At 43.3% G+C, this 15,879-nt stretch overlaps 1 protein-coding gene across 1 annotated transcript in view; it reads left to right on the plus strand.

Annotated features, from left to right (window-relative positions):
* Positions 1–323: 323 nt before the first annotated feature.
* The window catches only part of HTR3B (5-hydroxytryptamine receptor 3B), a 39,533-nt gene continuing 23,977 nt past the window's right edge, over positions 324–15,879 (plus strand). The window contains exons 1-5 of the mRNA XM_066609352.1: positions 324–339; positions 3,436–3,608; positions 12,290–12,334; positions 12,713–12,822; positions 15,451–15,620. Of these exons, the coding sequence (XP_066465449.1) occupies positions 324–339; positions 3,436–3,608; positions 12,290–12,334; positions 12,713–12,822; positions 15,451–15,620 (514 nt within the window). The remainder of the gene's footprint in view (positions 340–3,435; positions 3,609–12,289; positions 12,335–12,712; positions 12,823–15,450; positions 15,621–15,879) is intronic.

The raw sequence follows: 15,879 nt of genomic DNA on the forward strand, positions 1-15,879 counted from the left end.
CCTAAGCCACAGGTAAAAGATCTCCACTAAATCTAATTAGCTCTTCATTTGGAGCTTTTCAAGAGCTTGTGGTATCTGCCATTCTGTTAGAAAAGATTAAATCAGACTTTTAATAGGATTACTCAAAATGAGGAGGGTAGATGGAAAGTTTGTTCATTTACAGGTTATGTAGACATTTCCTACAAGGAGCGCAGGCCTTGGAGTGTTTCTATATGGTTAAGTGTGGCTGCGCCTAAGTACTCAGCAAGACGCTATCCCTTTACTGAAGAAGAATCCAAGTTGGATCCAGGAACTCTATTTCAATGGCTTATTTATCAGTAACAATGATCTTATTATCAGGTAAGGCTGATTCTGTATATATTTTGCCTATTACTCAATGATAGGATATCCTATTACTTACATTTTGCCTCCAGATGTGTAAGATTTTACTAATATCAATACCTCTGTGTAGCAGAACATATTGATCAGTTCTTACGAGAATTTATTTGCTCAGTTTGCATGTGATTCCAAAGTACTGTAAATCCTTTGGCTTACTAAATATTGTTGCGAATACTTGGGCTATTTTGGAGATTATGAAACGTACACATTAATTAATTTGGTCCATACAAGTAAACAATGAACTTTCCCATTAACGGACACATGTATATATTTTTCATTATACAATGATTAAGCTTTATTAGCTAAAAATCATAGAAGACAGCCATATTTACTGGTATACTAATCCAAAATACAAGGACAGGTGTAGAATCACATCCCTCAGCATGCAGACAGCCAAATTACAATATGGAGGAGCATTGCACAGGTGCAGCATACTGATGACCAACCACCCACACACCTTCCTTATATTGGAGGAATGTGACTGCTTAGTATTATACTTGCACATAGATAAGGCATACAAAGGGTGTCAGAACAAATGATACTTATGGTGAGCCATGCAGGCTTACAGCCCATTAATGACATCACATATAATTCAGCCCAGCGGGTTGCCCTGCACATCAGAAGTATACCACACTGGACCTACACCCCAGGCTCCCCCAGCATCTAAAGCCAGACTGCTTGCTGCAAAAAAACCCAAAAACAATAAATACTGATAAACGAGGGGCCAAAATATTCAAGCTCGCAACCCACGCCAAGTGTCCTTGACATAGTTTGTCAGCTTGCATATTTTGGCCAAAATGTTAACCAGTATTTCCCATTTATCATTATTTCAGCAGTCTGACTTTAAATGCTGGGGCAGCCTGGGGTGTCAGTGCCAGTGGGGTTCAATTTTGAGGTGCAGGGCAATCCTCTGTGCTGAATTGTATGTGGCATCATTAGTAGGCTATAAGCCTGCATGGTGCATCACACATGTCAATTGGTCTGGCACCCTTTGTATGCCTTTTCTATGTGTATAATGCTAAGCAGTGATTCCCCTCCAATATGTGATATGTGTGAGGTTGTTCATTAGTATGCTGCACCTGTACAACGCTCCTCCATATTACAATCGGCTGTCTGCATGATGAGGGATGTGATTCTACACCTGCCATTGTATTTTATATCAGTATACCAGTAAATTTGGCCGATGACAGTGATTTGTTTGAATGGGTATGTCCTTTTTCTGTGATTTATTTATTAGCTAAAACCAGAATATACCTTTAATTGCTAGTATATAGAAACATTTGACTTAAATCCCACTACAAAGTTTTGTGACCTACATTGTATTTAGTTGGCAAACCTCTACCCATAATAATATAAATAATGTTTATTTAACTCAAGTTAAAACTAATTCTAATAATATAACAATTACTATCAGAATGTTCAATATTGACGATACTAATATAATACACATTATTGAAAACCTCTAATTGACCTGTCTGTAAATAATATTTGTATAACAGCACATTCTTGTACAGAGATTTTTCAGTAGTTGCAATATGTACTATACAGTACCGTGCCTCAGCTGCTGCAGAACATAAAAATAAAGCTACTTCAGAGCTTCTTTTTAAAAAGGGGTTTCATATCAATCAGTAATCATTGGACAAAAAGCTTTAATTTTTTCCTAGCAAAAAAAGAGGTTCTGCAGCAGTTGAGGTGTGTATTTATTAACTAGTGATCAAAAAGTTAAATGAGCTTCAAAATAGCACTAATAAAATCTACAGAAACACCCTCAAAAAATGAGCCCTCACACAACTATATCAATAGAATAATAAAAAAAATATGGCTGTCTGAAAATTTTAGCAGAAAACAATTTTTTTCTCAAAGATTAGATTTTTTAAACAGTATAGCAAAAAAAAACAACAAAAAAAACGCTATAATTTTGGTATCATTGCACTGAACCATAGAGTAAAGTTATGTTATTTTTGCCGCTGTGTGTACGTCACAAAAACAAGACTCCCCAAACATGGGCGAATTGTATTTTATTTCCACTTCACCCCACTTAGAATTTTTTTCAGCACATTATATAGTAGACTAAATGGTACCATTGAAAAATACAACTTATGCCGCAAAAGCTAAGCCCTCAGATAGCTATGTCAGCAGAAAAATACAACAGTTAGGATTTTTTTTTAAAAGTGGGGAGGATGAAAACAAAAATGTGGAAAAAAAATTGCATCAACACCACTTAAGGAATATTTTACTTTCTTACTATAATTTCTTAAGAATATTAGAAGTGACTAGGGAGATCCTTGGATTTAAATGTATTCAACCTGTACTGGGTACTTATGTCATTATAGTATAAGTACAGTACTTACATATTATCATTTACACTAAGGGCTTTTTCACACCACCATATGCGTCTTTACGGTTGCCGTATGTGCAGTAAAATCGCATGAATGAAGAATTGTTGCAATCAAGTTCCAAACTTTAGTCGCATATTTTCGGACATTCACACGGGCGGCTGCTGCATATTGGCAAAAAGATACGCTGCAACGCGGAAATCCATCGATAGGAAGATATACTCGGAATGACTAATAATGCTTATACAGAGCCAGCTGTCTTTTTTTCCAAGCATTGTGCGCCAAGTAATTCCCTTCCATTCCCTTTTTTTCCCGCTTCCATAGACGTCTATAGGAGCTTCCTGTGTATCTCGTCAAAAGATAGGGCAAGACCTATCTTTTGATGTGGCGTATAAAATCAAAGACCGAAAATGGTCCAAAATTATTATCTGAATGAATATATTGGAATGCAACGCTTCAGATGGTCGCGCTTTTTAGGCAATTTTTTGAAGCTGCTTATATATGGTCATGTGAATAAGGCCTAAGGGTTACATTATCTTGTAGATAACTATCATCATGCTCACCATCCTCTAGAGCTGTGTACACCATCACTTGTCTGGTAATTCTAGGATCTGCTATAATCATTTAGTAGTACCAGATTGTCATTCCTTCTAGCAATGACGATAAGTTTATCCAGGCAGCCCAGTTTTGTGTCACTTAAGAACTATTATTGTTTTTCCAGCTGCCGCACTAGAGACATTTGCTGTTGAAGTTCCGACAATAAAGAATTCGAGTTTACTACATCTGACGGAGAACCTCTTGATCAACTACAGTAAAGGTGTCAGACCTGTGGAGAGCTGGAGCCAATCCACCACAGTGCATATAGACCTCTTTGTTCACGCTGTGTTGGATGTTGTAAGACAGTCTTTTTTTGTTATTTGATTATTACTAATGAGTTACACTAAAGAGTTAAATGACTATGAATACTTCCATTGATACAATGCATTCTTAAAAAAATGAAACAGGTGCATATCAAGGTATTTCATTTTTTTAAGAATGGCTACCAATTAGAGATGAGCGAGCGTACTCGGCCACGCCCCTTTTTCGCCCGAGTACCTCGATTTTCGAGTACTTCCGTACTTGGGCGAAAAGATTCGGTGGGCGCTGTGGGTGAGTGGGGGTTTGCAGCGGGGAGTGGGGGGGGGGAGAGGGAGAGAGAGAGGGCTCCCCCCTGTTCCCTGCTGCTACCCCCAGCGCCGCAACGCCTCCCCCCGCCCCCCGGCGCCCCCCGAATCTTTTCACCCGAGTACTGAAGTACTCGAAAATTGCGGTACTCGATCGAGTAATTACTCGAAACGAGTACGTTCGCTCATCTCTACTACCAATGTTTTTCGGGTGGTCCTAGTTTTCATTAAAGAGAACAGTTGCATATGGAGACTTATTGGCAATGCCTAATGGGAAAATAGTATGCAAATAAGTTCTCCCCCAAGAAGAAAGAAAACTATCTCCCTAGTGTCAGCTATTAGAAGTAGCTCCCCTGTAAGTCAAACTTTTAACAAGCCTTGCAATGTGACTGGCCAAATCTCCATTTGCAGACTGTTCCAGTGTAATTGCTTCTCATCGGTACAGAGCAAAGTTTTGGCTGGCTAAGTTAGATGCTTTGATTACTGTTGAGCAAACTTCGGAAAAGTTTTTGGTTTAGCCAATTCGCCAAACTTTTGGAAAAAGTTTAGTTTGGTCCAAATTATTTTCGAAGTAGAAACAGAAGTTCATCTAAACTCCTAAACCTGGTGTATAACAGTATGTAAGATATATGGCTCTTAGATGGTTTTATACACTGGTGTTTAGGTCTACTGTTGCGCAAACTGAACAATTAGAACCCTGTTTCATGTGGAACTTTGCTAAAAACTTGGTTTGAGTTCGTGCCAAACCAAACTTTTAACAAAGTTTAGCCAAAGCAGGGCTCTATTGATTCAGTTTGCTCAACACTAGCCTTGATGAAGTTTTAGGGGATACTGGTTTTCATTTCAGAGGCCAGTTGTGTATGGCATCTTATTGGCCATGCTCCATCTCACATCCATTTGAAGTCTGCTACCGTGTAAGTCAATGTTGGGCCATATAACAACTAAGGCTCTTTAAAGAGTTGGACATTGAGAGTGCCTAGTTAAAAAGTCAGGCATTGACAGCTGTCTACAGATGGGTGCCTGACTTTGCTAACATCAATAGTCATGCTGCAAGACTTTATAAAGGGTTGGATATTGTCTTACAGGGCAGCTATCTCCAATAGGTGGCACTAGCAAGACAGTTTTCTGCCTTCCTGGACACAGCTACTTTGTATTTTCCTAACAATACAATATAGCTAGGTTTTGTAGAGCAGAAGCTGCTGTTACTTTGCGTCTTTCCACTCTTGCTCGTAGAGGTGTATCACTTATGCTAACCTCCTCAATGACACCCATATGCCATAATAGAGACAACTGCTAAACAAAGCCACAGTTTGTGAATGTATTACTCCTATGCAGATCATATGTAATCTGATCTTGCAATCGTGTTCTTTTCTTAAATGCTCACTTTATCAGATTTGTTCACCCAAGGTCAGGGCAGCCATCAGAATTGTCTGGTCCCCATCTTGTACTCTATCGGGTACATTTGGTGGACATCTGAGAAAGCTTATTACATTTTCTCAAGCACACTGATTTCAGAATGAGAAAGGTTAATATGATCTTTATGCTGCTTCTCAGGGCTATACTATATATTTGGTGCATACATGGAGTGTGGGGGGGGGGGATATAATATGACTTTTATGCTTAAAAGGCTTCATATTTGAAGCAGGATGTATAAATTATTGCTTATACTTTCATTATAAAAGTAAAACTTTGTAACTCCCATGCTATGACTGGCTTGCATTATGTGTGTAGGAAGGTACAGAAGAGTTTGGCCACCTGTCAGCAGTACCACGCTTACTACCCTGATGGTAGCCAAACTCATGGTCATTCTATAGAACACCATCATAACATATGCATATTATGTCCAAAAGTCTTCTTCACCATGGTTGTTCTCAACGCTGTAGATACATACAGTATTTCATCATTATCTATTTGGCTTAGACCAAATTTACGCAGCTGATAATCTCGCTTGAGCTTTGTGCTTTGTGAGACGCATGAAACTCACTTGAAAATAGAAACAAAATAATCAATGGCTGTATGTACATAGGCAATTTTTCTCTCGTAGCGATGCTGTGAGATGGAAAAATTGCAGCATGAACTATTTTTATACAAGAATAGTACATGCATATGTATTGGACATCTCATGGGATATGGATGCAGTGTCCGTGTTCTGGGTGAAGTGAATCATGACCGAAAATCTGCAGCTCGACTTGCTATCAGCCATGTAAATACAGCCTTAGGCTTCATTTACACTAGTGTTTTTATGTGGCTAATTAAAATTAGCCGTGATAAACAATTGCGACCATCTGAAGCATTGGATTCCAATGTCTTCATTCAGATGAGCGATTTTTAGCCACGTAAAAACATTGCTCCAGCAAAAATAGGACATCGGCGAACAAAAATGGCAACTGATTTTATACGCTGCCGGAAAAGATAGGTCTTGCCCTATCTTTTGCCGCGATATGCTGGAGGCTCCCATAGGGCTGACAAAAGGGAGGGAGTTTAGCTGTGTCCAACGCTGCAAAATGATTACAGCTGGTTCTATGGACCTATTAAAAGTCATTTTTACGCTCTGCAGTGTATATTTTCGCTAGTACGCCACAGCCACTTGTGTGAATGGGCGAGAAAATCGCGGCTATTCTTTATTTATGCGATTTTTGCCCGTGATTCGGTGAGCGTAAAAATGCATGTGAAACATGCATGTGAACGGTCATGTGAAAGAGGCCTAAGGCCGGCTGCACACGGCCGTGACGGGCTCCGCCGCAGAATATTCCGCGGCGAAGCCCGTCACGGCGCCCCCCAGAGACCCCATACTTACCAGCGGATCCGGCGTTCTTGGTCCCGCATGACGCTTCGGCGTGATGCGCCGCAGCGTCATGTGACACGCCGGCCACGTCACAAGACACGCCCACAGCATTACATGACGCGGCCGGCAGTGTCATATGACGTGCCGGCCACGTCATATGACGCGGCGGCGGTGGGCGGAGAGGCGATTTCATGCTATCTTCCGCGGGTGAGGAGCGGGTGAGGGCGGGTGATTTCACAGTGCGGAATTCCGCGATGGAATTCCGCACTGTGACCATTAAGCTATTAGGTTCAGTCCGTCCGTGGGAAGGAGGCCTAACATTCATATTATAAAGACTTTTTATCTCAACTGAATCCTTCTAAATAGGACCAACATGAAAACCATGGCACTCTGATATCCTAGGGTACGACTATATAGTCACAGGTAGTAAGCTCCGGTATTTTCTCTTATGAAGAACCTATGTTTGAACCCCTGAATAACATTGTTCTCCTCAACATCCTGATTAATGACTCAGCAACTAATTAAAATAGCGAGAAAAGCCAGTGATTTGTTTAATGTGTCATGTGAAGGTGACGTTCCATTTAATCAAAGATAAACCAGAAACAACTACCTAGAAAACAAGTAATCAATTCAACACAATTATTCTAGAAACAAACTTTTTGATGAAGTTATTGAGTCAGTCGAATGTTTCTCCAGCACAACCTTATGGGTTGGTCAGTCCAAGAACCTTCTAATATCTCTGGTCAATTGCAAACATGAAAATAACCGTCGTGCAACAAGAGGAGTGGACATGCAGATATAGCGAATAGAGATGAGCGAGCGTACTCATTAAGGCAAATTACTCGAGCGAGCATCGCCATTTTCAAGTACATGCCCGCTCGTCCAAAAAGATTCAGGGGCCGTCGGGGGTGAGCGGTGAGTTGCGGGAGTGAGCGGGGGGGGGGGGGGGGGGGGAAGAGAGATTTCACCCCTGTTTCCCCTGCTCTTCCCTGCCGCCCCCCAAATTTTTTCGGGCAAGCAGGCATGTACTCAAAAATGTCTATACTCGCTCGAGTAATTTGCCTTAACGAGTACGCGCGCTCATCTCTAATAGCGAAGTTTAAGCCAACGCTGGTAACCTGCTGCATCTTAACACTCAAAAGCTATTAAAAAAGCAAAAAAAAGTTCTGTGCACAATTTATTTAACATGGAAATTGTCAAGTTAAACTTTGCTACATTAGTAAGTGGGGGGAGGAGCAATAGGCTTGTATACAGCGTCTTTGTATTTGATGTCAACTGTGACAACTTGGGGGTTGTTAGCTCATCGGATCGCCATCTTTCCTCCACCAGATGGATGGTCGCACACTAGTAAGCTATGTCCAGGCCAAAAGTTTAGTACAAACTTTGGAAATCCATCCTTTATCTATCAGGGTCGGCGGCTTGCGGGTCCCTCGTGCCCTCACTGCCGGTCCTGTCACATGGGTTGCTGCCATGCGGCGCAGGGGAGCTCAGGTCCTCGTCACCTTCCCTGGCTGCCGGGCTCCTCCTCACCGCTGGGTTGCTAGGGACGCGGTGGGTGTTGCCCTGTGCCGCATCCTCGGTACCATGGCTACCCAGCATGTGTATCCTTCTCTGGGGAGCGAATTCCCGAGTGCTGCTGGGTGCACTCAGCTGCTGTCTGACTCCCCGCCCCAATCAGCTGCTGGGGCGGGAGCTCTGACAGCATTTAAACTTGCTTGTGTCTGCAGACCAGTGCCAGTGTTAGTTTGGTCTTCCTGCTTCACCAGCGTACTTCTTGTTGTGACTCCTGTTTTTGGACCTGACGTTGCCTTTGCCTGACCCTCTTGTACCGCGTACCCTCTCGTTGCCGACCCGCATTGTCTGACTCTCTTTGCTGTTGTTTGTTCCAGTGTCTATCTGCTTGTTAGTCCCGGTGTTCCTCTTCCCTAGTAAGTGTAGGGACCGTCGCCCTGGGGCTTAGCCCAGGGGGGCAAGTAGGTAGGGACAGGGGTTGCGGGTATTTTCAGGGACCTCCAGTTTCCCGGATCCCGAGTCCTGACATTATCATGGTAAATCAACAGAACTCATAACACAATCTTTACACTGTTGTCTATTCATCACAGTGTACAGGAACAGATGCAAATCTCTGATCGTCTGGCCGCTAAATAAGGGCTCCTGCACACTTGCGTTTTTCTTGCGCGCTTTTTTCACGCAAAATCGCGGCGTCTTTTTACGCGATTCTCAATGGGACTTTCTAATGTTGAAAACGCATCGCAGAAAAATTGCACAGCACCAACTTGCGATACGTTTTTAACATTAGAAAGTCCCATTGACAATCACGTTATAAAAAATGCAGCGATATTGCAGCGTTAAAAAAAACGCAAGTGGGTGTGAGCCCTAACATAGGTTTTACTCTGTCTACCATACAGGCCTAGCGCCTCAAACTCATAACGTAAGGTCCATCACCTTGTGCCCATCCAGGTTACTAGTCTAAGGACCGTCCACCCTTGTCAGACTCCTGGTTTTCCCAAGTATCAAAGGGAGTTTCAGGCTAGACCAACACTATGTCTCCAGTGGACTAGAATGGACCTAGAGCATAGCAAGTCCGGAGGCTTTTTCTTTAGTCTCTTAAAGACCCATTGTGGTGCTGCCTACACAATTAACAACAAAAATCCAGGTTACTGTGTCAGGAATGGCAGCTCCCGGGGCCTCCGTGCCCGCACCGCCTGTCCTATCAGCTGGGGGGCTGGGGTGCCCCGGTTTTGGTGACCTCACCTGGCCGCCGGGTTCTGTACGCTGCCTGGTTGTCAGGGACGCAGTGGGCGCCACCTCGTGCCACGCCCGAATTGCTATGACAGCCAGGCATGCTTCCTTTGTCTCCTTCAACCCAGCAAGTGCTGGGGGCGGGTTTTCCAGCACTCCATGACTGGCTCCTGTGGCTGTCAGGCTCCCTGCCCCAATCTGCTGCTGGGGCGGGAGTTCTGACAGCATTTAAACCTTTTAGTTCCTGTCCAGCACTGCCAGTGTTAGTTTAGTCTTTTAACTACACCCTCATTTTCCTGATTGCTATTTTGTTTTGGACTTGCTTGCTTGGACTCTGACTTCGCCTTCGCCTGACCCCTTTTGTACTGCGTTCCCTCCAGTTGCTGACCCGGATTGCCTGACCTGTCTCTGTGTTTGTTTGTTCCTGTATTTGTTTGTAGTCTACTCCCTGCCCCGCTTCCCTTGTTAGCCTAGGGACTGTCGCCCAGTTGTCGCCTTGGGGTCTAGCCCAGGGGAGTAAGTAGGTAGGGACAGGGGTTGTGGGAAGTTTTCAGGGACTTCCCATACCTGGACTCCAGTCTTTGACATACTGATTATATTGCCTTTATAAAAATTACATCAAGTCAAAGAATGGTTCAGTTTCAATGGGAATCCACATTATAATGGAAAATAAAGAGATCTGAGTTATTGCCAAACAGGCCTAGTCATCGTTGATAGACTAACCGGGGACAATATTTCATACTCTGCCAACCTTGTGAGGTTTACTCCTGCAACAGTATGGGCAGTATACTGATAATGGTGTATTCAAGGAAAAACATCCAACTATGGATGTCTTATGTCCTATGGATGTCAAGTACCATTCTGACAAACAAGTAGTGTCCAGTCAAGCAACACAACAGCGGTGCGCTAACATGTTTGAACCCAAAACTCGTTATTCCTTAGCTATAACAGCAGATGGCAGTGAAAGACAAAACTCCAGTGGGCAAAAGAGCACAGAAATTTGATCACTGAGCAGAGGAAAAGAATTACTCAGTCCGATGAATAGATTTCTGTTGCGCCATGCTGATGGGAGGTCAGAATTTGGCGCAAGTAACAAGAATCAAAGAACCCTTCTTGTCAACTGTCAACAGTTCAGCTTAGTGGAGTAAGGGTTCATTCACACAGACTGGCGAAATATTGAGAAACTTGGACCGGTAACAAGCTTGTAAACCTGCGATTTTCCCTGAGCTTGCGATGTGTTTTGCAAAAAAAAAAAAAATGCATTGCATCGCCAAACATGCTATTTTCACTCACATTTTTCACATGCGTGAAAATCACATTATATATTACCCAAAAAATAGAACTTGCTGTTATTTTTCACTATATCACAGTGAGGCCTTAGTCACACGGGCGATTTTTCGCGCGATTTGCGGATCGCATGACGGATGCGCATCCGCAAATCGCGTGACCGGTGCGCGCAAGTCGCCCGCAAATCGCCCGAAAATCTGCTCCTAGCCGCGTTTCATTAGAAACGGGCCGGAGCTGTCCAGCGCATTGCATTCAATGGAGACGGCAATACAGCCGTCTCCATTGAAAGCAATGCGCTGCGGGCGAGCCCGGGATGAATTGTCGGTAAGGGCTTAAATATATAAGCCCTTCCCTGCAATCCATCCTAAAATGTGTTAAAATAAAAAAAAATTGTGTACTCACCTTCTGCCGGCAGCCGGAGCTCCGCGTGGCCGTCCTGCAGTGGGTGTGAAGGGGGTGTGAGTCAGACCTGCCCCCTGATTGGCTCAGCGCTGAGCCAATCAGAGGCATGCCTCACTCACACCCATTCATTAATTCATGAATGGATGTGAGTCAGACCTGCCCCTGATTGGCTCAGCGCTGAGAGGCAGCAGTCACTCACCCATTCATGAATTCATGAATGGGTGTGTGAGTGTTTTCAGCCTCTGATTGGTCAGGGCTGTGACCAATCAGAGGCAGATCATTCAGCAGGCGGGGATTTTAAAGCCCCGCCGGCTGAATAGTGCCAAGAAGCAGTTCAGGAGAACTGACAGCGGCCGCGGCTGGACTCTGGCTGCAGCGGAAAGGTGAGTATACAATTTTTTTTAATTTTAACACATTTTAGGATGAATTGCAGGGAAGGGCTTATATATTTAACCCCTTCCCGACAATTCACCCCGCGCACGCTGGCAGCCCATTGCTTTCAATGGAGCAGCTGTATTGCCGCTCCATTGAATTCAATGGGCAAACATCGTTCTTCTCTGCCACAGCTGTTACAGCTGTGGCAGAGAAGAATGATTTGTCTTCTATATGTTCTCAATGGGGTCGGCGCTGCTGCCGCCGGCCCCATTGAGCGCATATACAGAAGAGAACAGGAATCGCAGATCGCAGATAGGTGCGATCTGCGATTTTTTGTTCTATAATTTATCGGACGAGCGCATAATAAGCGCTCATGTGTCCGATACCATTGCAAAGCAATGGTTTAAAAAAATCGCCGGACGCATGCGCATGCGCAAATCGCGGCTAAAAACGCCAGTCTGACTAAGGCCTGATGCTGCAAGAGAAAAATGCAAATACACCCATTGAAAATAATGGATTGTATTTCCAAGCCACTTTTGTGTGTCTCGTGATGTATAAAATGTGTGTGAAACTATCGGAAGTGTAAATATGGCCTAATGGTGTGGGGATGGCTTGTTTTACATATTCTTTGTCCTCTGGTACTTTTGGATGAATGCTATGATGAATTGTTGCAGTTCTGAAAGCCTAAGGAGGCTCAACGCGCTGAGTATGTCTAGTAGTGGCCATTCAGCGAACTGTAGTTTTTCATTATGGACTCTAGCTTCTATCTTTGGTTACTATTCTAAAATGTACGAGAGATTGAGATATTTTTTATCTTCCAGGACGGGCAGAATCAGAAGTTGACGACCAGCATTTGGTACAGACAGGTATATGTAGTAGAGTTTTATAACAATATATCACGTAAAGAAGTTGTTTCATGAAAACAAAAACTTTTTATCAGACATCTGACATCTCGATCAACTGATGGGCGTGCTTTATCTAACCTTCATTGATTAGCTGTGCCTACCGATCAGTTTTCCCTTTTCCCCTGCGGCTCTATGGGCATTGGAGTGGGAGCAGCTCTTACAGCATGGCTCCATACCGGCTCAAAGAATGTCCTAAGTGAGGAACTCTCTCAATGATGTCCACATGCCTAGAAGTAATCTGACAAATGGACAGATAATGTCTTCACAAGACTACTATTATCAGATCATCAACACCATGATCTACTGTATACTTTACAGAATGACTCTTCTTTATTCTAGATGTGGAAAGATGAATTTCTGGCCTGGAATTCAAGTCAGTTTGATGGAATCGAAGAAATTTCCCTCCCACTTAGTGCTATTTGGGTTCCAGACATTGTTATCAATGAAATGTACGTAGCAGTCAATATCGTGTCCGAGTACATTTTCAGTCTAGTGTTTTCAGACCATTACATATACTGTATTAGGCTACCTTTACACTTGGCTTGGCACCTACATAATGTATGCTTCCAAAGGACCTTAAAAAACACAGAATGAAAGTAATCTTACACCCAATATATGAATAACTGGGTAATACAATGAGGTTAGAGACATGGTGGATTCATTAGAAATGGGGTCACATATTGTGGAAAGGTTTTAGAGTTCTGTAGTCTCCAAATACAAAATACCACTAAGGCCTCATGTCCACGGGGAAAATCAGGCCCGCCGCGGATTCTTCATACAGATTCCGGCAGCGGGTCCTTCCTTTCCCGCGGACATGAGGCCTAAAAATAAGAATTACTTACCTGTCCGGAAGCTGCAGATCTGCCCTCCTTCGCGGGCCGGATCTTCTTTCTTCGGCCCGGCGGATGTGCTCAGCACGCCGGCAGTGTGCCGCGTGAATGCGCCGTGCACTCTTTTTTTTTTTAAACTCCTGCGCTCCCGCCGGAGAGCAGGAATTCAGCTGCGGATGTGCCGTGGATCCGGACAGCTTCCATAGGCTTCAATAGAAGCCTGCAGGAGCAGTCCCTACGGGAGACCTGGACTAAAATAGAGCATGCTGTGGGTGATTTCCCGCACACGCAGTCTGTGCCTCAGAGGAAAATGACATCTGCAGGTATTTATTTACCTGCGGGTGTTCAATGCATCGCTATGGGGCGCTGATCACTCGTGCGGGTGATCCGCTGCGGGTCTGTCCCAGTGGACATGAGACCTAAATGAAGGCCAGCTGCACACGGACATATGTGTTATTGTGCGTGTATTAGCACAAAGTTTGTGAAATCAATGGGTTCTACTTGCTGCATAATGTGCGCATGCATATACACAAAACAAATATGTCAGTTTGAAAGTGGCCTAATAGGGAACATGTAATGCGCTAATACTGCACTATTGTCTCTTGGAAGATAGTGCTTCCCTTTGCAGAGTTTACGTTAACTGTAGAGAATCTTTAGGGGTCATGCACATGGCTGTATTACACCTGTGTTTTGTATGGAAGTATAACAGGGCTGTAGTAAAAACCTCTACCACTTAGAAGCAGTAATGAGCAAACATTTGAAAAGCTTGATTTGAGCGGTTTGATCAATTTCGGCAAAACGTTTAGTTCAGACTGAATTAGTTCGAACTGAACCAGAACTTTACTAATACCCCTAAAACTGGTGTGTAATACCGCCTAAGATCCATAAAAGTTGTTTTTCTGCTTCTCCTCCTTTTTAAATGTATCCTCTATATAAATGAAAGTGAATTATGAGGAATAAACCCACACAAGCAGAGGGAGAACATACAGACTCCATGCAGATGTTGTCCTTGGTCAGATATGAACCTAAGACCCCAGTACAGTAGGGCAACAGTGCTAACCACTGAGCCACCATGCTTCTTCTTCCTCCTCTTACTACTCCTCCTCCAGAGCAGGAGGACGAAAAAAAAGCATACCACCGAGAAAATTATCTCCTGGTAATATACACCCCCTACTTTAAGAGACGTAAGGCACTGAATCAATTATGCCCATCTCTGTCTGTGCACCACAAACTAAAATTTACTCCTGTTGGGAGCTGGTGTAAATTTTTACTATAACTAACGCCAATTTCTGGCATAAATTATAGTAAATCTGTTGGACCTCAGGAAGCCATGCCCCTTTTTAAGCTCCATCCCTATTTCTACTTTTTTTTTATGCCTTTCCGGCATGAAACTGCTGATGAATCCTCCAAGGCCTCCAGATTTTCGGACATCGTAAATGGGGGGACCAAGTCACATAAAATACTTCCAAGATTTATATGCCAAATGCAGAGTTTACTACTTGACAAGGTCGTAAAGACCGAAGATTTATGTAGATTTAGGGCTCATTCACATGGGCATATTTTCACTCTGTATGTCCTGTTTTGGCATGTTTTACATGTTGAAAATGCCCATACAAGTCTATGGGTGCGTAGTAAATATGTACGTTACATGCTTATTCGCTGGGCATTTTATACATGTTGTTAGGAGACAGTGTAAAAAAAGGTGTCATGAATTTGGTTTTGCATTTTTTTGCGCATGTAAAAATGCAGTGAATACAGATGCAACACGCATGCAGAAAAACATGTATGTATGTTGAATATTTGCATAATTAAATACCAGAAATGCATTTACACATGCAATATTTTATGGACCAAATACGCATACACATGTGTGAACAAGCCCTTACTGTATGTGATATGTTTCTGTATTACTATTTGCATAATCAGGTCAAAGTGATTAAAAAGTGATCCATATTTAAAGGGGTTGTCCCACTTCTGGCTATTTTGCTGCAGGAAGCAGACTGCTCCGTACAAGGCACGGTGGCATGGAATGGTACTGCAAGCTCAGTTTCATTCACTTCAACAGAACTCAGCCTGTAGTACCAACCCAGCTCACTGCACCATGTATGGCGCTGTCTGCTCCCTGCAGCAAAAGATCTATAAGTGGGACAGCCCTTTAAAGATGCTACATCAGTCAATGATGTTATTTTTTTGCCTGTTTTACTGTTATTGAGTACATAGGGTGACAAAGAAATGTTTGCCCTATAGTGTAGAAGACGGGAAGTCACCTGATTTGCCATATGTGTATGTGAACTCTTCAGGGATGATCAGGAATTACAAGCCCATGCAGGTGGTGTCAGCATGCAATCTGGAGACATACGCCTTTCCTTTCGATATACAGAACTGCAGCCTGACCTTCAGCAGCTGCTTACATACAGGTAATAGATAAAGTAGTACATTGTAATAACTGTGCAGGATCCATGGAGCTGGAATGACAGCATCAAGCCAAGATGAATGCTTAAAGAGGTTGTCCCGCGCCGAAACGTTTTTTTTTTCTTTTTTTGCATAGGCGGGGGGCGCAGGACAAACCCAAGGGATGTGTTGAAATTAAAAAAAAAAATTTTACTTACCCGAATCCCCTAGCTGTAAATTCTTCCTTCTTTTCCTCCAAGATGGCCGCCGGGATCTTCACCCACA

Source organism: Eleutherodactylus coqui, chromosome 6 (assembly GCF_035609145.1).
Source record: "Eleutherodactylus coqui strain aEleCoq1 chromosome 6, aEleCoq1.hap1, whole genome shotgun sequence".
Lineage (NCBI taxonomy): Eukaryota > Metazoa > Chordata > Amphibia > Anura > Eleutherodactylidae > Eleutherodactylus > Eleutherodactylus coqui.